Source organism: Squalius cephalus (genome assembly GCF_949319135.1).
Source record: "Squalius cephalus genome assembly, chromosome: 18".
Taxonomy (NCBI): domain Eukaryota; kingdom Metazoa; phylum Chordata; class Actinopteri; order Cypriniformes; family Leuciscidae; genus Squalius; species Squalius cephalus.
The window spans coordinates 15,863,375-15,889,881 of NC_137139.1; the positions used below are offsets into that span (position 1 = coordinate 15,863,375).

The 26,507-nt window shown below is 36.1% G+C and overlaps 1 protein-coding gene across 1 annotated transcript; it reads left to right on the forward strand.

The window, feature by feature from the left end:
• The first annotated feature begins 14,849 nt into the window (after positions 1-14,849).
• tcea2 (transcription elongation factor A (SII), 2) lies at positions 14,850-24,306 on the forward strand. Its single transcript, XM_079849246.1, has 10 exons — positions 14,850-15,145; positions 15,610-15,672; positions 16,613-16,718; positions 16,965-17,058; positions 19,082-19,218; positions 21,104-21,160; positions 21,685-21,839; positions 22,221-22,367; positions 22,665-22,736; positions 23,556-24,306. Exons 1-10 carry the CDS (start codon positions 15,077-15,079, stop codon positions 23,562-23,564), a joined length of 909 nt encoding a protein of 302 aa, XP_079705372.1. The 5' UTR covers positions 14,850-15,076; the 3' UTR covers positions 23,565-24,306.
• The last annotated feature ends 2,201 nt before the right edge of the window (positions 24,307-26,507 follow it).

Sequence of the window (26,507 nt, forward strand, 5' to 3'; positions counted from 1 at the left end):
GTGACAACCAATAAAACATTATTAAAAACTAAAACGGGCACATTTGATGATTCAGAACAGTTCAGATTCTTTGAACAGTGTTTATACTTGGTGCAAATACATTTGGTTTGGTAACGGACAAGCCACATGGCTCCAGAGGGGGTAAACAAAGCGTCTCCCCAACAATTAGTTTTAAATATAGACTTTAACTGCACAAATAACACTCATGCTGTCATGGAGCAGTGTTAACACACTGACACACGCTCATGAAATTAGGCTTTAAATATAGATAGGGTACCATCACACACATAAAACTACCGGTCACGCACTGTTTAAGGACTTTGCTGTGACGGGCAATGGGTGGTTTGTTTGAACACGAGACCTCAGGGCAAATAAAGTGCAAAGAGGCCACACACACACACACACACACACACACACATACACACACAGGCCTGTGCGTCCATGAAAGCACAGAGACACCACACGCTGCTGAGTCAGCAGTCCAGCGCAGTAGGGGAAAACACACTCGCGTAGTAGAACTACTGTTACACTCACAAACAAAACGCACATGGTCACCACAGACAAGAGAAGAGACAGAGGCTGTACATGAGCATGTGGCATGTTCAGAGAGGCCATTTGACCATGGGCATGGCCTCTGTGCGTGTGTGTGTGTGTGTGTGTGTGTGTGTGCGGACCTGGCGCCTGGCATGCTTGTTCTCTGGAGAGCGAGGCGCTCTAGGGCCTGACAGGGTGGTGGAGGAATGGGGGTGTTTCTGGGAATTGTGCTGACACTGGTATGGCTGTGAATGTGTGTGAGAGAGAAAGAGGGATGGAAAGAGAAAGGGTGGAAGGGGATAACATTTGTTTTCCTGGACAATAAGTGCAGATTTTTACTTTACGATTTAACATGCAGAAGTGTCATGTCTAATCAAACAGATTTTTTTTTTTTTTTTGGTGGATTTTGAGAGTTACTTCTAAAAAATTGTTTTATTTAATACTGTTTATTTTAAACCACAAAGTGATAAGAGAGACGTAAAAGAGCACCAATATAATGGTAGACAAACTATCCAGTTTGTATGGAAGCTTGTTTCCTCCACGGAATAGAAAAAAAAAAAAAAAAGATTATCTCACAATTCTGACTTTTTATCTCACAAAGTCATAATTGTGATATAAACTCGCGATAAAAGATTAAAAGTCGCAATTCTGACTTTATAACTTGCAATTACGACTTTATATCACTCAATTCTAATAAAAAAAAGTAAGAATTGCGAGATGTGAACTCTCATTTGCACCATAAAAAGTTGCAATTTAACTTTTTTTACTTTTTTGGCGGAAAAAAGCTTCCATAAGTTTATCATCACTAAATAGTAATGTATAAAACATTATAAAAAGAAAATCTTTATAGAAAATGTTTTACTGCTTAGTGCCACAACTGACCAATCAAAATCAAGCAGTATACAAAACAAACTTGTGAGAACCACGCACACACACACACACACACACACACACACACACACACACACACACACACACACACACACACACACACACACACACTATATTATTGTATTACCATTCAAAATTTTGGGGTTGGTAAAATTGTTTTAAATATTTTGATTACAAAAATACAGTAAAAACAAATATTTTCTATTATAGCACTTAACTGTAATTTATTTCTGTGATTCAAAATTGAATTTTCAGCATCATTACTCCAGTCTTCAGTGTTATTATTATATATTATTATGTTACTATTATATAATATATTATTATTTATTATAATTTTTTATGTTGAAAACAGTGCTGCTTAATGTTTTTGTGGAAACCATAATATTTTTTTCAAGATTCTACTGAATAGAAAGAAAATTTGAGAAATAGAATTTTCTGTAACAATTTAAAAGTTTTTACTGTCACTTTTGATCATTTTAATGCATACTTGCTGAATACAAGTCATTTCTTTAAAAAACAACTGTACAAACCACAATCTTTTGAATAAATGTTTGAACCATATGCAAGAGATATTAAATAATTAGAGACAAACACATTTTCTTAAAAGAACCATTAAGTTGTTAAAAATTGTCATGTCAGTGTAAAAAATAAAAATTTTATTAAAAATTAAAAATGTTCAAACAATTATTTCTTTATACACCAGTGCAGTGCAAGTTAGAACGCAACTGCTATGCTTGTTGAAACAAAAATTGTCTTTTTAGCGACACCCTGCCTGCATGCACCATAAGAATTCATATAAACACATGTACATACACAGAACCTGGTACGTATGACCTTGACACAACAAAACATAAACACACAAATATGCACTTTTAAGCATATACTCAGAACCAATTACGAGCATGGCTGCCATCCAGCCGTGCACACACGTGCACACACACTACACACACACACACACATATGCGCACACTCCCAGGAGGCCATTTAAAAAACAATACCATAGTGACATGCCACAAGACCTGAAACAATGTGTGCAGGCATGCTGAAAAATATAACGGCCACACGTCCCCCGCTCACTGACGCATCTGTCCGTTACACACACAACTCTCCCAGAGTCTGACTGAATCAAAGTGCAGTGAGCTCACGAGATATATCATCCTGAATATTTCACACAGTGCTGAGAGTTCCCATAGGCCGAGATTCCTGCGAGCAGATCTGTTCACTGGTGGATCCAGAAAGGCTGATGGATGAATCTCTATGGTGATGATCAGCAGTGGGTGGAGATGAATGCAAAGAATTAGTGCCTTCAGTTAAGTAAAAATAAAACAGCATGGGGCTGGAAGTGGATCATAAGCAATATGAAAACAATTTATAAAGAGATGGATTACGGGTTTATCTTCCCTGTGACCTTTAAAGAGCTGAACGTGCCATGGCACCAAATACACAATTGATACAGAATATGAACTGGGCTTTTAGAAGAACATTAGTGGATTTGGTAACACTTTTTATATGAAGCCATGTGTGTATAATGGATTATGCAGCTTACAGTCAGAAGTACTGAGTGTTCTTGTAAACAATCACAACAACAGTTATAATACTTCTAATTATAGAAAACAAGATACAATCCTTACGAGAGTGTTAATACTAGTTAATTATGTTAATGAATTGTAATGTTAATAATGTTACTTTTAATTAATGAATTTGCATTGAAACTAAATGCACTATACATTAAAAGCAAACATATTTTATTTATATTTAGAAATTTGTTTTATAAAATATATTATTATTAAGAAGAATTAGCCATTTTGAAATGTTGCATTACATTTTGAATAAGATTTATATGTATAAATATTTTGTTATGTTTATACATTTGTTTTTTATAAAAATAATGATTTTTCAGCCATTTCTAAATTTTACACTACATTTCAAACTACATTACATTTTTTTATATAAAATATGACAATAATAATATAACAATTTCTGCAATTTCAACATGTAAGATTAATCACGTTACCTATAAAGATAAAAAAAAAAAAGATGTTTTTCTGAAGTCATTTTTGCTTATTAGTATGGTTGAATTTGATCATAGAAGGTCCGCAGCAAAGACAGTGGTTAATAAAGTGAGATTAAATACATAAAGTACAGTATTTGCGTTATTTAACATATTTAACTATTGCAGGTTTGCATTTCACTTTTTAATTATTTTTTGAAAATACTGAATCTGTTTTCATCTGAATCTGAATCAGCGCACACGACATCTCTGCATCTCACTCCCGATTTCTCTCAACATGACAGGAGAGCTGTCAGTCAGTAAACGGGAAAACAAAGTAACTTCCGTTACTTATTTGAAAAAGTAACTCAGATATTTTGTCGTAAATGTAAAAGTAGTGAGTTACTTTACTAGTTACTTGAAAAAAGTAATCTGATTACATATATAACTCACATTACTTGTAATGCGTTACCCCCAAGACTGGTTGCAAACAAGAATCAACAAATAATAAAGTATGCAAATATGATTGATATAATTACTGTCAATTAGATTTTGAACATTCAATGCAAGTCCTCTTTGAAGCTTGAAACCTTGAGTTCACAATTATTAAAATTGCATGTAAAAAATGTATTCTCTTTTGTTCCACAGAAGCAAGAAAGTTCTATGAGTTCGGAAAGACATATTAATGCACTTTTGAGTGAACTATCCCTTTAAAGGAGGAAGATGATGAAGGAAGGGGAACAGCAAGAGTGACAGGCAGCAGGCAGGGATGCTGACACAACTGGAGTCCTAATTTCACCAGCGCCTCAGCAGAGGAAATGCGCACACCTCAGGTTTACTGTCCCCCTATTCTTCTGCCGATCCCAGAGGAGAGAGAAGGAGAGAGGGAGAGATGAAAAAAGAAAACAGAACAAAACAAAAACACACAAAAAAAGCCATGTGTGAGCGCGATGGCAGGCCGGCAGCAGGAGGAAGTGTTGAATAGGAAGAGCCGTGAGGTGCGTGTGAGAGTGAGAGGGCTGAGGGCTTCCCACACAGCGCCCTGCAGCACAGCAGCACAGAAACCCTGCTGAGACAGGCCAAGGGGAAGCTGACGATCCCCTGACGCAGAGGGTCAAGGCTGGGCGGAGAGGAGGGGGGGATCAGATGAGGCTGGGTGGTGGGACGTCTTCATTTTGCTGCTGGAATGGGTGGGTGAGCTGAGGATGGCGTCTTGAGACAGACACGAGAAGTTGCTGTCAAGGCAAGCGTTTCTGCTTGAGAGAGAAAGTGCTTTAACGGGTCTCAGGGCAAATAAAGGGGAATGGGGGCCGTAGAAAGGAGGGGAAAGATTAAACTGAGAGGATGAGGGTGGTTTTGTCACTGGATTGCTAAAATAATTGGTACAATGTACTAATTGTGTTACTTTTACTGCATGCGATTGAGGTTTGATGTTTTGGGAGAGTATTTATGAAAAGTCAAGAATGACTGGAGATTCTTTATATATACATCAGGTTGGATGGCGGCAGGAAAACAGAAGGTTAGTGTGCCGGGGCAATTGTGATTGCTGATGCGTGTGTGAGTGGGTGATGTGTTTAATGGCTTATTGTGTGGCTGCATTATTGTACTTCCTGTTGAAGGCGAAATGACTGTCGTGAGTCCAAAAGGAAAACAGTGATGTCATTAGGCATCCCAATCGGTGCTTACTAAGGGAAGCTTCACGATTACTATTGCTCACACTTAGGGTTAGTGATCTGAACAAACCCCTTTAACAAACTCTTCGTATTAAACTTCACTCGGGATGGGTACTTTTTATTTGGGCTAATGAGAATGGACCACTCGCAACACAATATGGACATTTACAAACAACAGTCTCGTTCAAATCTGGTTCAGTTTGATTTTTGCTTAAGCAGCACAAGTTATGTCCTTTTCACAATTTTATGATACATGCAACTCCAACCGTTTAAATGTTTAGTTCACCCAAAATGGATTTTTTTTTTTTTTTTCACTTTCGGTTAATAAAGCTGAAAAAAATAAAATGAAAAGTGTAAGCAGAAGTGTTAAAATGATGAAAACTAATACTGAAATAAAAAAAATAAGTAAAGCTAAATAATATAAATATACTAAAACTAACAAAAATTACAAAAGCACATTATAAAATTACTAACACTTAAAAATGAAAACTTAAAAGTACAAAAATAAAGGAAAATTAAAATATATATATATATATAATAGAATAACACTGATAAAGGTATAATAAAATTAATCAATACAACTCACCACGGTTAAAATAAATGTGCCTCAATGTGAAATGTGTGCCTTTATTCACATGACGTGCAAAAACCAAAAACCAAAGTGAGGTAATGAGAAGGATTGTTGTAATATTGTAAACTACTGTAATTTTGTAGTATATTGAAGCTTGTCTGTTAATGACATAATGCACTACCATTAAAAGGTTTGAGGCCGGTATATATTTATTTATCATTTATTTAATCAAAATACAGTAAAAACAGAAACATTGTGAAATATTATTACAATTTAAAATAACCATTTTTTAATTTGATTATTATGAAATGGAATTTAATCCTGTGATGTCAAAGCTGAATTTTCAGCATCATTCCTCCAGTCTTCAGTGTCACATGATCCTTCAGAAATCATTCTAATATGATGATTTGATGCTCAAGAAGCATTTCTTATATTATCAATGCTGAAAACTTCTGTGCTGCTTAATATTTTTGTGGTAACGATGATCCATATATATATATATATATATATATATATATATAAGTAAAAAAATATATTGTTTTAAATTGTATGTATTATTGCATAATACAATTCTTTCAAAAAACAACAAAAAAGGAGTGTAATTACTGGTCAATGTTAACCATGGCTGTCCAGAAAGCCAGCAGAAAGCAAACACCACCAATGTTTGTTTAGAGGCTCTCGTCCTGCAGAATCACTTTTTATAGCTGTGTATTTCAGGATGAAAATGATCAGAGCAGAATTGTAATATGTGGGCTCTGCAGATCACCCCTGGCCTAAAATCTCTTTCCCAGCACATCAAGAGCAAGCCTGGGGCCGTTCCTGCAGTCCTACAGACACTGTTTTATGTGTTCTGATACATGTGTTAAAAATCAAGAACATGCACTTTCCTTTCAGACGGAGAGGACCCTTGACAGAGAAGAGGAGAATGCTTCTTTGTCTCTAATAAGATCTTGGATGATGTTCAGTCCCCTTCTCCCGGAGTTTTTATGTAACTCATCATTTGCTTCGACCAGGCTCACATGTTTTACGGTATCTCACTGCCTGAGAGTGAAAAACACCATGAAAAATGACTCTAGACATTAAATATGGCATCGACTGGAGTTTGTTATCATATTGAGGACGGCCAGTGAAAGATACATTTGTTCCAAAGGTAATATGAGAGCACGGTTCAGCAACAACAGCACAAAAAAATGCTATGAGGAGAAAGAGAAACACAGCAATGAGCTAAATAAGCACAATTAGCTTTCATTTAGGTCAACCAGATATGATGCATCTAACATTCGCCATTTGCTTTTGTTTGTGCCTGAGATATTTGTCTATGTCCGCCGGTGCCAGGACGGTCATGCATCATTTGCCCGTAATAAACACATACCAATGCGCTTACAGTAACGGCAAAGCACATATGATGATATTCCAAGCCCTGGGTTTCTTTCCTAAAACTGTTTGCAATTATACATGGGCTTTTTGACTGCACTGGACAGGTCGCACTCCCTCAATGTTAAATTTCCTCTGTGATTGTAAAGAGGATGTAAGTTTGGGACTAGAAGTGGTCAGCATCTGATTTCAATTTGAAAGTGCTTATTGACAGAGTGATCTGTTTAAACTCAGCACACATGATATTGCCTGTATGAGATGTCACTCTCTCGCGCTCTCTTTCTCCCACTCAAACACACACAGCTCTGTTCTCCTGTGTGCTTTAAGCAGAGCTAAACAAATGTACATGCTTGAAACTATTCCACTGAACAGGGATTCTTAGGAGAAGCTTTTAAATTCAGTAAATTATATACATAGCAGTTCAATGGAAGTACGGATATTAATTGTACATATGTTTTATTAATATTCCTATATAACTATTTAATCATATTTGGAAGATAACATTATTGTTTATTATAGGCACAAGTAGTATCCATATCCTTATGAGATATTTTGATTCTTGTATGCATATGCTTAGAACAACAAAACCATATCAATGTTATTTGATATTTATAAATGTCATCATCATAACCTTGGTTTGGTTGTTATAAGCATAAGAATATGCCTATGCCTAATAAATAATTAATACTATCTCTAAATACAGTTATATAGCAACATTAATAAAGCATAACATGTAAACTGTGAACTTAAGCCAACTATTGTTGTATGACTGTACATTTTTTTAAAGGAGAGTTCTTAAATTAAACATAATTTTTTTAAAGAATTAAATTAAATGACTATTACCAAAAATAAAGTGTCAAAGGTGTTTACAAAATATTTGTATGAAAAATTATCAAGACAAAAAGTCAGTTAATTGTTAAAAAATATTTAAAATAAAATATATATTTTTTTTTTAAGGTAAAATGATTCAACAAAAATGTATTAAAACATTCGTGAATCATAAATTGTTTTAATTATTTAATTAATATGACACTTATTTATTTATTTATCTTTTTCACAATACTGGTCATTTTGACCCCCTTTATGCATTCATAAGTTTTCTTTTGTTCACACATTCCAGGGTTAAAAATTGTTGTTCATTAATGTCCTTAGGTCAAAACTGTTGTGAAATGTTATGAAGAAGATATGTTATGAATTTTTTTTAAATATGACGATCTGTAATTTCTCCATTTAAGATTAGTTTGACCCCATGTCTCGTAATGACAGATTAATGGTCGGCAACAGCCTCACACTGATAAGCCGAGTGAAATAAACACACACCTCAATCAATCAGCACATTTCTAAACCACACAAAAGTCCAAAGTAAGAATGGCACCGCCTGTAACCCTCTAAAAAGGGAATGTATGGCAGGAACAGGGCATGTTCTAGCGAGCCGATCGAGCTGCCTTATCCCGGTCCAGTTATAATCAGAGATGACCTCAGCAGGGTGATGAAGACTGGGTTTCCTGCCCGAGTGACTGAGGCCTGAGCTGGCTGTTTCGGGGACTTCCCCCCCCCCTCTCTGAACACATTCCCTCATTGTTAAGGTGGGGTTTCCTCAGCTGGAGAACATGCCATGCTGTCACCTTCACTCATGAAGGTTTTAACCCCAGTATGTGCACATAACTGTGGGGCATTAACACTCAGAGCTCTGATTCAGCGTATCACAATATATTGTCTTCTGCGTCACGTGACATGTTAAAATCTGTATCGATCTGCTTTAAAAACCAACAGATGCTGCTCAACAGTCAGAACAATATGTGAATGTAATATTTCCAGAGGTGGGGGGCTTGAGTCACATGACTTGACTCTAGTCACACTTTTAAAGGGATAGATCACCCAAAAATGAAAATTCTGTCATTTACTCACCCTCATGTCGTTCCAAACCCGTAAGACTTTAGTTCATCTTCGGAACACAAATTAAGATCTTTTTGATTAAATCTGAGAGCTTTCTGTCCCTCCATTGACAGCTACGCATCTACCACTTTGATGCTTCAAAAAGTTGATAAAGAGGTTGTAAAACTAATCCATATGAATTGAGCGGTTTAGTCCAAAATTTCTAATGAGACATCAGTTGTGGTAAACAGAAGCTGAAGCATGTTCGCTTGATGTGCGAGAACCAATGAGGTTCATTCTCATGTGTTACGCAGCACATTTGAGCTTCCTCAAGAACCACTGAGGTTCATTCTCATGTTACGCAATGTTCATCTTTGGAACACAAATTAAAGAATGAACGGTTAGAGAACGTTAGTAACACATGAGAATGAACTTCATTGGTTCTCGCACGTCAAGCGAACATGCTTCAGCTTCTGTTTACCACAACTGATGTCTCTTCAGAAATTTTGGACAAAACCGCTCAATTCATATGGATTAGTTTTACAACTTCTTTGGGGACAGAAAGCTCTCAGATTTAATCAAAAATATCTTAATTTGTGTTCCGAAGATGAACATGAGATTTGGAGCACGTCTGAGCTTCAGCAAGAACCAATGAGGTTCATTCTCGTGTTACGCAGTACGTTTGAGCTTCAGCAAGAACCAATGAGGTTCATTCTCGTGTTACGCAGCACGTTTGAGCTTCCGCAAGAACCAATGAGGTTCATTCTCGTGTTATGCAGCACGTTTGAGCTTCCTCTAGAACCAATAAGGTTCATTCTCGTGTTATGCAGCATGTTTGAGCTTCCTCTAGAACCAATGAGGTTCATTCTCGTGTTATGCAGCATGTTTGAGCTTCTGCAAGAACCAATGAGGTTCATTCTCGTGTTATGCAGCACGTTTGAGCTTCCTCTAGAACCAATAAGGTTCATTCTCGTGTTATGCAGCATGTTTGAGCTTCCTCTAGAACCAATAAGGTTCATTCTCGTGTTGTGCAGCATGTTTGAGCTTCCTCTAGAACCAATAAGGTTCATTCTCGTGTTATGCAGCATGTTTGAGCTTCTGCAAGAACCAATGAGGTTCATTCTCGTGTTATGCAGCACGTTTGAGCTTCCTCTAGAACCAATAAGGTTCATTCTCGTGTTATGCAGCATGTTTGAGCTTATGCAAGAACCAATGAGGTTCATTCTCGTGTTACACAGCACGTTTGAGCTTCCTCTAGAACCAATGAGGTTCATTCTCGTGTTATGCAGCATGTTTGAGCTTCTGCAAGAACCAATGAGGTTCATTCTCGTGTTATGCAGCACGTTTGAGCTTCCTCTAGAACCAATAAGGTTCATTCTCGTGTTATGCAGCATGTTTGAGCTTCCTCTAGAACCAATAAGGTTCATTCTCGTGTTGTGCAGCATGTTTGAGCTTCCTCTAGAACCAATAAGGTTCATTCTCGTGTTATGCAGCATGTTTGAGCTTCTGCAAGAACCAATGAGGTTCATTCTCGTGTTATGCAGCACGTTTGAGCTTCCTCTAGAACCAATAAGGTTCATTCTCGTGTTATGCAGCATGTTTGAGCTTATGCAAGAACCAATGAGGTTCATTCTCGTGTTATGCAGCACGTTTGAGCTTCCTCTAGAACCAATAAGGTTAATTCTCGTGTTATGCAGCATGTTTGAGCTTCCTCTAGAACCAATAAGGTTCATTCTCGTGTTATGCAGCATGTTTGAGCTTCCTCTAGAACCAATAAGGTTCATTCTCGTGTTGTGCAGCATGTTTGAGCTTCCTCTAGAACCAATAAGGTTCATTCTCGTGTTATGCAGCATGTTTGAGCTTCTGCAAGAACCAATGAGGTTCATTCTCGTGTTATGCAGCACGTTTGAGCTTCTGCAAGAACCAATAAGGTTCATTCTCGTGTTATGCAGCATGTTTGAGCTTCCTCTAGAACCAATAAGGTTCATTCTCGTGTTATGCAGCATGTTTGAGCTTCCTCTAGAACCAATAAGGTTCATTCTCGTGTTGTGCAGCATGTTTGAGCTTCCTCTAGAACCAATAAGGTTCATTCTCGTGTTATGCAGCATGTTTGAGCTTCTGCAAGAACCAATGAGGTTCATTCTCGTGTTATGCAGCATGTTTGAGCTTCCTCTAGAACCAATGAGGTTCATTCTCGTGTTACGCAGTACGTTTGAGCTTCTGCAAAAAACAATGAGGTTCATTCTCGTGTTACGCAGCACGTTTGAGCTTCCTCTAGAACTAATGAGGTTCATTCTCGTGTTACGCAGCACGTTTGAGCTTCCTCTAGAACCAATGAGGTTCATTCTCGTGTTACGCAGCATGTTTGAGCTTCAGCAAGAACAAATGAGGTTTATTCTCGTGTTACGCAGCACGTTTGAGCTTCAGCAAGAACCAATGAGGTTCATTCTCGTGTTACGCAGTACGTTTGAGCTTCTGCAAAAAACAATGAGGTTCATTCTCGTGTTACGCAGCACGTTTGAGCTTCCTCTAGAACTAATGAGGTTTATTCCCGTGTTACGCAGCATGTTTAAACTTCTGCAAGAACAAATGAGGTTCATTCTTGTGTTACGCAGCACGTTTGAGCTTCCTCTAGAACCAATGAGGTTTATTCTCGTGTTACGCAGCATGTTTGAGCTTCTGAAAGAACCAATCAGGTTTATTCTCGTGTTACGCAGCACGTTTGAGCTTCTGCAAGAACCAATAAGGTTCATTCTCGTGTTACGCAGCACGTTTGAGATTCTGCAAGAACCAGTGAGGTTTGTTCTTGTGTGTCAAGCGGTTGAGCTTCTGTTTTGTTATGTTCACTGATCAGTGTTTTAAATGTGAACACAATCTGTTCATCATATACAGAGATCGAGTCTCTTTTAAAAAATTGGACTAAACCGCTCTATTCATGTGGATTAGTTTTATGATCTGTTTATTAACTTTTTGAAGCGTAGTTACAGAGCTGTCAGTGGAGGGACAGAAATCTCCCAAATTCCATAAAAAAAAAAGGAAATCATTTTTCTCCAACAAAAATAGTTATAAACAAGCCACAGCAAAAGAGTTTGGTGTATCCGCGAAATTTGGCTTATCCAATGCAAAGTTGATTCTGAACTAATTTGATCTAATAATTATTGTTTTTTCAAATGTTGTAGATTTATGTCTCAAATGAGAATCGATAAAATTATTGACTATATTTTGAGGTTGCAAAGGTTAAATCATTAACAAGATTAATGATTTTTAATTTTGTTCAAGGTAAACAGTTTTCAATAACTGAAGAATATGTAAAAGTATTTTATTTGGGGTAAAAGGCGCCCCTGCTGTTGGGGCTAAAGGCACAATAATTTACATGATAATAAACATTGGGCTGACTTTTCCATTTGATTACATGACATGGTAAGATTCAGATGGTAAATATCACTTTAATTGGGTGTCCACCTTAGAGATAATAACCATATTTATAATGAAACCATCATATTTAAAAAAAATATATATATTATATTTATCATATCATATAATAAAATAATTTATTTGTTACTACTTTAAAGCTAGCCTATATCCAATTATTGTGGGATCTCATTCTATGCTCACAGAAATTTTTTTTTCTGTATTTTTTTAAATGAACATATTTAATGATTATTACCTATTATGGTAAAGGTATTTATTGAACACAAATTAATTATTTTATTTATCAAAATAAACCGAAAATACTAATTTTGCTAAAGTGATTGTTTTGAACAAGTATTAACTTAGACATCATTAAAACATATTATTTTAGCTAAAGCATTTGTGTAAATACACCCCATGCTGGTGAGCCTTTTTAACAAACCACGTTTATGAAATCCCAGTAGGTGATATTTCATAAATAAAGTTAAACCTATGACATTTACTATAAAACAAATAAAATGAATGCATCACACTTATGAATTTACCTTCAACTGTTTGCAACATTTTTCTTATAATTTTTCTTATATTGACAATAATATAATATAACATAAATATGTATTCTAATAAATTATTATAAATGATTATGGTATAAACGTATAATTAAGGAATTTAATCATTTCTGAGGAAAAAATAAATAAGGTTGAGGCCAATATAAACTCTCTTGTTTCTGGTTGGTATTGTAACTTGACTTGACTTGATCCTTAGAAGAATTCGACTTGACTTGCTTGAGGTGAATCACTGACTTGACTTAGCACTGTGACTTGAGATTTACTTGTTAATTGAACCTCCCATCTCCAACCTCCCACCTTGCTCCAAGCTCTGATATTATCTTTATTTGATGAATAAATCATTTTTGATACAACTACATTATATGTGTCTTATCACAAACTCACTCCTCTCCTTAAATTTACCTTTTCAAACATGATTATTCTTCTGATTCAGAAGAATAATCTGAGATATACACTACATATTTATACTTAACAGCCTGTTTGATTCACAGTAAAGAGTCGAATTGTCAAGTGCAAAGAGTCAAATTCAGAAGTCCTGAAACATAATATACTCTTTTAATCAATAATGTCCCATTATTAGACAAAAAAAAAAAAAAAAAAAAAAAAAAAAACTTTTAAACACTGAGCTCCATTGTTCTCTCATAGAAAACAATAATTTTGAGCCAGATTTTATTCAATATATATATATATATATATATATATATATATATATATATATATATATATATATATATATATATAAAAAACAATAAATCACATTAATATATTAATTATAACATTCTAAAAGGTTGAATGGTTAATGAAAGTCATGTTCTTTACCAAACACAACTCAAACTTGACATTAAGACAATGTTTAAAATAAATGCAACCTTTTGCTGCAATGAAATTCATGCATTTTAAATTGTGGTTTAGATGTCTAAATACTTTAGCACTTTTGTTACAATGACGCCCTCTACTGATCCAGTCTAAACTAAAACCTGTTCAAGCAACACACTTATACAAAATATGTTCTAAGTTTGCAGTATAGAGTGAACGCATTTTTTTATTATTATTATCATTCCCTATCATGATGTCGAGACTAGGCTTAATATGCTATTTTACAGTAACAGACAACAAAGTCAGTGTCAATACGTGAACTGTGAAATTAAAGGTTAAACCAACTATTGTCACGATTTATCTACTTATATAGGCCTAACTTAAATTAAACTTGTAAAAAAAAAAAAACCTTTTGAGTATTGACTCTATTTTCAAAATGACACATCAAAGTTGTTTATAAAATATTTCAAAACAAAATACAACATATCAGAATTGTTAAAAATGTTCAGAAATGTTTGCATGTATGTATGTATGTATGTATGTATGTATGTATTTAACAAGCTGTTTGATTCACTGCCTTTTTGTTGAGCTGGGTCATATAGACTTCACTTCCCATAATGCCCTGCTTCACAACATAAGTGTTGTGCAGTCTATCTTTAATTTCCGCGAATCGGTTCTTTCGAGCAGCGTATTGAAACAACCGGTTCTAAAAAAGATTCAGTGATCATAGAATTTTGAGAATGATAAAACCATGTTGCTCTGTATAACAGCTATCAACGGTCTATACAATTTCTGTCAAATGTGTTGTATTGAATGTATAATGACTGCAACAAACTTAACTAGAACACATCAGTTAAAACACTCGATATGTATACGTATGTGAATAAACCTGCCATATAGTTAACTCCAAAACGTTTATATTACATAATTTTTTAACATTAAAATAACGTACCTTTCGCCTCATTTGTCATTCAAATGTTCTTGCTATCATTTCGCTCCTCTCGTCTTGGCTCATTTTATTTAAGAATTAAACATGACTGAAAAAGACGCGGTTCTTGGTTTCCTGTGAGTCGGTGTAGTTGACTCAAGAACCACTCTAACTGATTCAGTCTGATTCGTAAACGAGTCGTTCACACCGATTTTATGAATAGGTTCGTTTGAAAAGATTCGATTCTAAAGAACAATTCGCTCGCGAATCGGTCATCGCTAAACAACAGTCGAGAGCGGAGAGAAAGGCAGTGGATTCCTCTCATACTGCCACTAAAAGACACACGCACACACACACACACACACACACAGAGACGGGCGCATTTTCACACATAAATGGAGGCACGTCCGTCGGGCGCCATCAAACAGCCCTAAACCTGTAAACATGGCGAAGGACCAAGAAGTGGAGCGCATCGCCAAGAAGCTGGACAAAATGGTGCACAAGAAAAACACTGTAAGTGTGACATTATTTCTTTATTCCTAGCATCTGAAAAAAACGAAGAACTATTGATTTCATCCACGCGCTCGTTTCTGTTTGTCTTCATAAACTAGCACGAGATCTAGTGTGATTATCACCTGTTTCATCCTCATCCAGTCAACCACCGGGCTCGTATTGGTCAATCTTCATGCACAATCACACATTTGGCGTTTATACTCTCATGTTTGAAGCGTGTGTGTATACTGTGATGAGCTGGCAGCTGGTTGTTCTCCAAATTTCTCCAGCGCAAACAAAAGACTCATTTATCCAACACTTCACACCAGTCAGTCCCAGTTATGTCCCCAAAACACAGCATTTATGTGCAGACTGGCTGTGTTTTTCTATGACCCAACCTATAGTTGAAGAAGCCAGTGTTTACTAATGCATTTGAGAAGTTGTTGTGTAACTGTCTTTTCTCCTCGATGTGTTTTTATCTTCAGGATGGTGCTATTGACCTGCTTCGGGAGCTGAAGAACATGAAGATGTCTTTGGAGACCCTTCAGGTATCTCAGCTGGACTGGAGACAGCATTTGTGGGCAGAGCATGTGCTGTGTTGGATTACATAATCATCTCTTTCTCTTCCAGTCAGGGAATCCCATGCTTTTGTTTCTTATTGGCTACATTACTGCTTGTACTATTTCCGCAGTGTGTAGTAGGCCTATGCCACCTATGTAGTATATGCAACATTTATATATGCATGTATAGAATATCTGGAAAAATTAGAATTGCCAAAAACTGCAGTATACAGTATATTGCATGGTATATACCACGATTGTGATCAATCAATCCTGTCTTTTTTTGCCGCCTCATTGGATTATATTGGTTAAAAAAAAGGCCTACAGGATTTTTAAAAATGCAATATATATATATATATATATATATATATATATATATATATATATACACTATTTCATTCTGAACAGAGCCACTGTGTTCCAGAACATACCAATGTTTTGGCTGTCAGTTTTTATCGTTCATCAGCTGGACATATTTTTTTGAAAGTGATTCCAACAATATCATTCCTCTGTTATTACTCTGCTATTCATTTATATTAAGAATGATATATATTTTTAGAACTATAATGTTAATAATTATCGCTCTTGGTGTGAACAGGCCTTTAGTCTTTTCAGATCAATGCCTGATGTAATGTGATTAGAATTGTAAAGGATGTCATGCCTAATACTCAATGTTGGTCAAAAACTGAAAATCTCACGCGGACATTTGCTCATTCTTTTATTTACTTACGATCCCCTCTCTTTTGAGCATTTTATAGCAGAAGAGTGACCAGTTAGTCAAAGCTTAGTAATTGGCTACTGGATGGTATTTTATAACAAAATGTATCAAGTTACAATATATCACAAATTGGATTTTGTGATAGTCCACTGTTAAATTTATTATAACAAATATGATCTTCCCATTGCTTCAATGTGGCCCACATTGCAGTCGACACGGATCGGGATGTCAGTGAATGCAGTGCGGAAGCAGAGCTCGGAAGAGGAGGTGCAGACACTGGCCAAATCACTCATCAAGGCCTGGAAGAAACTGCTGGGTACTGCATCTCCATTCACACCCAGACAGCTTAAACAAGACCTTTTAGACATGCGTTTCTCTTATTTCAGAGTGAATGAAAATGATTGAGAAGGAGACTGAAGATTTCCATTATAAAAAGTGGTGGCACAAGCCTGCTCTCTTTTTGCTTTCTTTCTCTTAAGGGTGTTACAAGTTAACTTGGTGATAGTAAATGCAATGAGTTTGTCTAATGTTAAAGCTGGATTGTGAATCTTCTTTCATGTAGATGGTTCTGAGGCTAAATCAGAGGAGAAGAAAAAAGGTGGATCTCCTCTCCAGTCCTCGTCTTCTAAAGACTGTCCTGGATCCAGTGACTCCAGGTGTGTGGGATCTATTTTGTAAATGCATATTATAGATCTTATTGTGAACAGTTCTGTGGAAGCTTGTTTTCGCATCTGAATAAAAAATAAAAAAGGAAATTGCCACTTTTTATCCCAAAATTCTGACCTTTCTCCCTCACAATTGCGTGATATAAACTCGCATTTGTGTGTTATAAAGTCGGAAATGTGAGATATAAACTTGCAATTGTAAGTAAATGTCAGAATATTGTGAGCTGACTTTTTTCCTCAGGATTGGACTTTATAACTCGCAATTGCGCGGTTAGATCTCACAATGAATGAATGAAACCTTTATTGCCCCGAGGGGAATTTGTTTTGCACTCATGGGAGCCACATTAAACATCAACACAGCAAACATGATATAACAAATAAGACAAAAAACAAAACATGTACAACAACAACAATAATACAGCAAAGGCATAAAATCATCAGTTCAACAGCTTAAAAGAATCAATAAATAAATATTCAATATTCAATAATACGCATTTCAAATATGTCTATATGCCTATGGATGATCTATTTAGTAATTGAATGCTCCTCGGCAAAAATGATGTAATATATCGTTTAGTTTTTGTTCGGGGCATTCTGAGATTCCGAGAAAAGAAGTCAGCATTGCAGGATATCAATTCAGAATTGTGAGAAAAATTCAGAATTGCGGGGTATACACTCCTAATTGTGAGGAAAAAAGTCAGAATTACGCGATATAAACTCGTAATTGCAAGGAAAAAAAGTCAGAATTGTGGGATATAAACTCGTAATTGCAGGATATAAACTGGTAATTGCAAGAAAAGAAGTCGGAATTGCGGGATATAAACTGGTAATTGCAAAAAAAGTAATAATTGCGAGAGATACTTGCAATTGTGAGAAAAGAAGATGGTATTGTGGGATATAAACTCATAATTGTGAGAATAATAGTCAGAATTGCGGGATATAAATGCATAATTGCGAGGAAAAAAGTAAGAATTGCGAGATATAAATTCGAAAAACTGCGAGGGAATAAAAAGCCAGAGTTGCGAGATATAAACTTGCAGCTGCAAGAAAGTCAGAATTATAAGTTTATATCTTGCAATTGTGAGAAACAAAAGTCCAAATTGTGAGATAAAAAGTAAGTCCAAATGATCTTTTACATTTTCTTTTTATTCCGTGGCTGAAACAATCTTCCATACAATTAATCTGTGCATGTTTCATAAAAAAAAAAAAAAAAAAAAAAAAGATTGACCTTGTTACGGTTAAAAACGTAATCCTCAAGCTACTTGTCACTAGTGGTTCATTGGATCTGGATTTTTTGATGGCCGATACATAGTCAAACTTTTTGATAACATATAATTTTTATATTTTTTTACTAGTGGGTGCAGGACACTATAGTTAATTTATGTGAGGATAGCAAAATAAAGTAAACTGTGACATATTATACCCAAAAATTCTTCATACAGTGGACTACCAGTACAATGTATAAAAATTTGGGACCAAAAATGATCCAGACACTTTGACCTGACCATGTTTTGCTTAAGTGTTTTTTCTTTAATTTCTCATGCGAACTTTTTACACCACAGACTGAACAATATTATTAAGCATTGCTTGGTAATTGGTTGACCTAAATTGGTATTATCTAATTGTGTACTTAAATTGAACAGCTGACAGCTATTCAACCTAATTCATTTGTGAGACGGTCTAACAGAAGGATGGCCAAAACCAGTGAAATATCCACTGATTTGATAACTCTGAGTTCTTGTCTTATTTTCTTACCATTTTCTAAACTATAGCGAATAAACTGATAATGTGAGAAATGTTGAAGGTGTCTGAATAAATTTTGGTTTGACTGTACATATCACACTTTAATTTACATTTACTAAAATGCATCAATTTTTCCACATTTTTTAATAGTTAAACATTTATTGTTTAGATAGCAACTTCTTAATCCTATTATAGTAATTGTGGCAAATAAAGAAAGTAAAAAAATTGAGTTTTACAGAACAGTGAAATGTTGTTTTTTCTTGTTGACTAGTAACAAACAAGAGACGCCAAAAACTCCCACCACCCCAGTCACCCCAAAATTCACCTCCTTCCCACCTGCACCCGTCACGACGGACAGTGTGCGCACTAAATGCAGAGAGCTGCTGGTGGCGGCCCTACAGACTGATGGTAAGCCATGAACAAATTAAGATAAATAACTAAGTTCATTTTACTCAAATATAAATTAAAGTTCATTGCACTTAATTAAACAAAGTTACATGAACTCTAACTGTGAAATTAAGGGAACTAAAATGTTGAAATTAAGTGCTATAAAATGTATTTTTGCAAAAGTTGACTAAAGGGCGAGATCTGTTAATGTTTCATTTTTATATTGGATTTACAATTTGAGTTAAACTATTTTAATTTAATGGTTTTACTAAATTCAGTTAAATTTCAGCTACACAGTGTATTTGAATAGAGTTCATAGTTATTTAATATTTAGAAATAAAAATTTTTTTTTTTAGTGAAATCAAATAAAACATGTTCACATTTGTCATAAATATTGGTTTTGACTTTACAAAATGGTTTATAGCATAAAATGATGAGTTGACAACTCATTAGGTCTTACTATGTGGAACAATTACTATAAATGTATTTATAAGTTAGTTTATAGTTTTAGTTTTATTAGTATAGTATAAGTTAGTCCTGGTTTTACTGATAGAACCTAGATTAAGCCAGGATTATTATGCTTTTTTGAATATTACCTTTTGTGCAGTGTGTAACAGCTGTTTTTGAATGTGAAAGTTTTAAAGATCAAAGTGCACGACAAATAAAGTTGTCCTAATAGAAATAATCGGTTCTGAACTGGTGAAATGAGTCGTCAGCAATTCCAGTCTCACTTCCTGTTCAAACCTACGTAACAATGTAACAAATTAGCATAATACCAGCCTATGGTTTTCATTGGCTGCCCGCGAACGACGTCTACTTTGACCCGCTCTCAAACACTGTAGTTGTAACTGAGGACTGGAAGAGTTTGGTTTGTGTTTCGACCATAGACCGTAAAAGAAATGGACACAGCGACCCCATAGACTTCAACGGAGACCAGTGAAGTCAATTAGAAGCACTCTCTTCCTGATGGCTGAGCGTACTGCGCAGACTCAAACTGAGCTTGACGACGTAGATGTGACGTGAGCAACCTGTCTGACGGTTATAAGTCTTCTAGTAGCTGTGCCAAGAGAAATCTGAATCATTCCCTTCCGAATCTTGCAGAGACGGAGAGTGTGAGTAGGAGCTGTCCATGAGCTAGGAGCATGAGCAACTTTATGACTCTCTATGGGCTTCTCCCTTGACTTTATCAGACTTTATGCCTCCACGTCCCCCCGATTGCCTGCAAGCTTCTCCTCCTGTCTATACAGTAATTTCTCTACTGTGTGACAGAGAGTCGCGTGGTTATGACGCAATCGTTAGCCTATTTTTACAAAAACGGCTTCTACGGGGCCATAGTGTAAGATACAAGGTAATGGAGCCTTTTATACATTGTCGTGTTTCTTTAGAAATAAATAATGGACAAATGGGGTCTTTAAACGCCTCAGATGTAAAGTTATTCGCTGTCAAAGTGACGCCAAAATGAATGTGAGTCAATGGAATGCTTACAGCAGGTGATGGCTTGTTAGCCAATGGATGCCCCCATAGAAGGTACGCTTTCCGGGTGCTGGATTACCCCCTTGGTTTCGACATGTCGAGAAGACGCTGTTTTCAGCGCTGCAAGTCCACTTTGCTGCTCTTCAAAAGGATGACGATTCCCGTTGGAATTAATATGGAAAAACCAGCGCCACCGTAACAGTTTGTATCACTGTGTGTGTATCAAGCGCTGAGGAAGCCTCCGGAGCTGAAATTCAGAGAATAGGTGTTTCTTTTCTGACACGCGCTGAAAGCAGTAGACCAATCACAACAGACTGATCTGTAGGAGACCTCCAAAATAAAATTAGAAACAATTAAAATAGCATAATAGATGGATGTTAAGCATAAACTGGTTTTACATTTAAGGAAGTTATTCTTTGTGTTAATTTCTCAGGTGATCACCAGACAATCGGAGCAGACTGTGAACACCTGGCAGCACAGATTGAAGATTATATCCTTCTCATTACCACAGTTAGTTGGTAAAACAGTAATGTTCTGAAATATTTTTACAATTTAAAAAAAAAAAAAAAGTTTATTTAAATATATTTTTGGAAACCATGATACATTTTTTTTATGAATAAAGAGCAGCATTTATTTGAAATTGAAATATTTGTTACAATGTAAATGTCTTTACTGTCACTTTTTAATAATGTGCCAAACTTTTATTTTGAATACACAAAAACTGAATAGATAAAGATGCATTTTGCCTGCATATTGTGTAGTTACATCTACCAGCAGGAGACGTGATTATCAGCCAAACCTTGACCTATTACCCTAAACAATGTTTTGATAGCGCCACAGTGTTTACGCTTTCCATTGAAATCCGCCAACAAATGGTTTACTTGCAGTAGTCTCTGCATATTAAACTGCTAGAGAAGAAAATATTTGAAATATCTGAAAAATGTCTTGCTTCCCCTTGAAAGGAGAATGTAAAATAAAGACTTGGTGCTTCCTTGACTGAACTTCATGGCACACGTATCTACCAGGAGTTCAAATCCACTGACATAAAGTACAAGACCAGACTGAGGAGTCGCATTTCCAACCTCAAGGACCAGAAAAACCCAGACTTACGCCGGAACGTCTTGTGTGGCAACATCTCGCCCGACCGCATCGCCAGTATGACAGCAGAGGTACGTCTGGATCTGATTTCGGCTTGAGAAGTGTTAAAGTCACCATGAGATTCTTATTCTTATTGCAGTATTCATTCAGTGCTCTTCCCCTCCCTCCTGCAGCATCACTACTTCTTTTCTCTGATGACATGTTTACTGGTGTGAGGGCGGGACAACCTGTCACTCACATGACATCACAGCAATAGCAAACCACAATGATCCAATCAATTCCCAATTGACAAAATCAAGTCCTGCCCTAGATTCTTTTCTGGTTCGATAGACCGTTTCACTCCAATATAAGTCACAATAGGAAAGAAAAGCCTATCTGCCATTTAAGGTCTAGTAAACTACAGCTTCTCTGCAGGATGTGAAGCATGTTTGTGTGAATTGTGTGTTTGGCAGGAGATGGCAAGCGCAGAGCTGAAAGAGATCAGGAAAGCGCTGACCAAGGAGTCCATTCGAGAGCATCAGCTCTCCAAAGTGGGCGGCACGGAGACTGACATGTTCATCTGTGGAAAATGCAGGGGCAAGAACTGCACTTACACTCAGGTATGCTGTGAGCAACTTCTTAACCAGTTTCATAACCAGATGCGTTTATACTTGCCATCATTATAAAAAAAAAAACAGCTATCAATCTGAGCAGCAGTAAGGTTACACAAGCATTTGTATACTTAAGCCACGCTTTAAAAAAAGAAAATGGGGGCGGATCAAGTTTCTGAAACACAAAAAGCCCCACATTTCTGTGCTTTGATCCGTTTGCATGTCTGAAAGGAAGTTTGCAAGTGGGCTAAAGCTGCATTGAAGCGTGAAATAAGCAGGAATGTAACGCGCAGTCTCTCCCCGCAGGTCCAGACACGCAGTGCAGATGAACCCATGACCACCTTCGTGCTGTGCAACGAGTGTGGAAACCGGTGGAAGGTAAGAATCTCCCTACACGCCTTGCAGTGCAAAAGCCATTGGTTGACTTGAGTAATCTGGGTTACTGAAGACCTAAAAACGGTCAAATCCATTATGCGACTGATAAACACGTGAATTAATGTTACAATGTCGCCACACGGTGGCAGTATTTATTCACTGTAGTCTAACCTTACAGCGGTACTTCATTCAAAGTTTACCAGCATTACTGACTGCATAAATTGGCTATAAGGAAATGATCAATTTAAGGAGGTTTATATTTCAAACAATGACAATGGAACAAGATAAAATATTGAGACGAGAACAGGGTTAGTTGTCACATGGTTTATGTTTCAGTAACTATTAGATCAGAAGGAAAATTACACACATGCTGGTGTTCCCTAGCTAGCAGATGTCAGTTTCAATCACCTGTTTAAATATTTCAATATTTTATTTCAAATATTTAATTCATATTAAATATTTTACATAATATCTTTTGCTATAGCTGTTGAGCACACAATAAAACCTCACTGGCTTACATTAAAATAAACTATATAATGATATTAAACTATATTAACTAGACCGTGAAAAACACAAAGGAAAAACTTTTAATTTTTCAGTACATATTTGTTGTGTAATCGTACCCTAAGAAATATTCAAAGTGATTACTAGCCCCACTGTATGCATAATAGATATTCAACGTATCTGAAAAAAGGTCTTAAACATCTAAACAAGATATTTAATATATTCCACTAGTTATTACTCTTCATTTACAGGGGCGAGAGGAAAACATGTTTTGAATACTGTACTGTATTTATTGTCTTCTGTTTTCTCTTTTCATAGTTTTGCTAAAGACTAACGTGAGCAGGATTCTTCATATGAAGAGATGACCTGAATTCATAGTGAAAGGAACTGTTTTTTTTTTCTTTTGAGAAAAAAAAAATCTGATGTCTTTTTTTGATACATTCATTTTCATAGCTTTGTAATATATGAGTGTTGCTACTTCAAAAACCTGCTCTGTATTCTTTTTTATTATTTTTTTATTTTTTACTGCTGTAATATCATTGCCTTTCATGCACGGCCGATAACTTAGACTCAGTAAGTCAGCTGGCTTGTTCATTCTTGCTTTGCCTTTTGATATAGCGCTTGTGCCTTTTTGCTCTGAGTGCCAAGTAATTGCTGAAAGAATTTGTACCCATTCATACAATTTTTTTTTTGTTTGTTTTGTTTGTTTTGAATGTGTGCTTTTCATATGTATATGCAGTTTATGCACTTAGCAGATGATTTATTTAACCAAATCTTGATAGGTTGGTTGCTTTTCCAGAGTTTAGGAAGTCTTAAAGGATTACGGTTAATATTTGAGTCTTAATGTAGGCGGTAGTTTGCTTCTTGTAGACAGCCAGACAAAGAGAAAAACAGAATGTGGTACATGATTGAAGGTTCATATGTATTATATGAATAATTTGACTGTTTTGCCTCAGTAAATTTGACTAGAAATATTTTGTGGATTTAGTGTTTTTTTTGGTTTCTTTTTACTTCGTCCCTCCAGACCCTGTATGACTCCCTCCATGAATAAAGCTAATGTTTTAGCTGCTCTTCCATACCATACAATTCAACAGGGAATAGCAACAAACCATAGGGTCAACTTAAAAAAAAAAAAAAAGTATGATTGCACAGTATTTTTAGTCATTCTCAAGTCATTTGTTTTGTGGAAATCATACTTTTAACTAAAGTTAAAAGACCAATTTATTTTAAATAGTTTTTTTTTTTTTTTCGTAGCATTATAAATACATTTACAGTCAATTATGATCCGAAAATCCATTTTGATTTAATGCATTCTTGCTAAATAAAAGTATTAAAGGGGTCATATAATGCCATTTTTGTACAAGCTAATATGATTCTTTAGGGTCTAAATTAAAAGTTTGTAATATACTTTAATTAAAAATGCTCATTAGTATTGTAAGAAAACACTCATTTTACCTGGTCAAAAACAGCTCTGTTTTCAGCACGCCGTTTAAGTGCATGTGTCTTTAAATGATAATGAGCTTTGCTCACCCCGCCCCTCTGTTTTGTGCGTACACCGTTTGTAACACAATAACCATAACGCGTTGTTCATTATAAACGTGGGATTATGAATTATATTGAGAACGTCGTACATAGAAAACATGCCATAATGTACCCTGAGTGTAAACCTTAGCCACATTCATCGTGAAGCGTGCTAGCGATTTGCAAAGATTAATATAAATATTAATATAAAGGTTAATAAAACGTTACACTCACTTCTTCTTCTGGAGGTGCAGCAGGAACACGAATAGTTGGTACCGATCCTTTTTTCAGGAGCAGCTTCTTAGCAAAACCAGCTTTATAACGTTACTGACCTCGTTTGTAAAGCAGTCTGGTGTGTGAAATGATTCGCGCAAACATGAAAGCATTGGCGTTGATCGTGGGGAATATTCCCTTCGAAAACCAACTCAGCCACTGCGTCTTCAGCGGTTCGGATTTAGGAACATCAAAATGACTGCTGTGTTTCTTATTACACCCAAGAACAGAACACCACAATCGCTTAGACGCCATTCTGCTCCAGCGTATCAACAATGACCGCGCGGACTATGATTGACAGCTCGCTCACGACGGAGGGCGGGTCTGTGTTGAAACGCTGCTGTCAATCAACAATCATGGGGCGTGTCAAAATTGAACAGCTTGATTTGAGACGGGAAAACATATAAGAACGAAGATAATAAAAAAAAAACACTGGATGGATTTTTATCATTTTATGATGGTTGTGTACAGGCACTGCCAACACACATTTCAGTACAATCAACTTGTAAAAACTTGCATGTACCATTATATGACCCCTTTAAATATATAAAACTCCTTACTGCTGACCCCAATCTTTTGAACAGTAGGGTGTCAACGGTTTTCAAATATGGTGCTAAGACACATCACAACAGGTTTGGAACCAATGATGTTTGATATTGTTTTGATGTTATGTATTGTTAAACCACTCACATTGTGGTATCACTGGTATATGAGTTGCATGGGTCACATTTTGGAGCTCAATTGCCCTCATCTGCATTGACTATATCATTGTATAGAAGACACTATGGAATGGTTTCCATAATATAATCAAATGGTCACATTTGAAAAACGTGGATGTGAGTAAATTAATTTTAAGATATTCTATATTTAGTCTGCTGCTACTTTTCATTGTGCTTCAGATGTTTTCCACTAGAGGGAGCAGTCAGACAATACTCAGAACAAACACTCAACAACTGTGTTCCACTGACATCATATGTGTGATGTATTAACACGAATATGATGTTTTAATCCAGTGTTTGATGTCTTTGATCCTGAGGATTTGCACACAAAACTGGTCCTATATTTTGGGAACTTCTCAGCAGTGTCCTCATATCTTAATCAAATCTGAGAATAGAACTGACCCTTTTTGACTTGCATAAGACACAGCTGGTGAAATATGTCTGGCCTTTGCCCGAGCAGTAATTTGCTAAGAGCTGTCACAACATTTCTTAATTATGTTGACCAAAAATAAATGCTGTGAGATCTGGTTTTGAATCGAAGGGATCATGGAAGGTGCTCCTAAATAACAGCACAAATGGGTTTAGTACTTGCCAGATCATTAAGAAAACAAAGCTTTGAACGTGTGATGGGTTGGAGAATAGGGTGGGAATCTCCCAAGCAACTGTCTCCACAGAGGGGCGTTCGAGGGACAAAATAGCCCCCAGTCATGGGGGAATTAAAGGGTCACTAAGCAAGCATTTAGATCTGCTGATTTCA

What these genes read in the sequence shown, in the direction of transcription:
- tcea2 (XM_079849246.1), top strand. Translation starts at nt 15,077, where the DNA reads ATGGCGAAGGACCAAGAAGTGGAGCGCATCGCCAAGAAGCTGGACAAA. An exon ending in GGCGGCCCTACAGACTGATG is followed by an intron (nt 19,219 to 21,103) that starts GTAAGCCATGAA and finishes TTAATTTCTCAG; the next exon opens with GTGATCACCAGACAATCGGA. An exon ending in TCGCCAGTATGACAGCAGAG is followed by an intron (nt 21,840 to 22,220) that starts GTACGTCTGGAT and finishes TGTGTTTGGCAG; the next exon opens with GAGATGGCAAGCGCAGAGCT.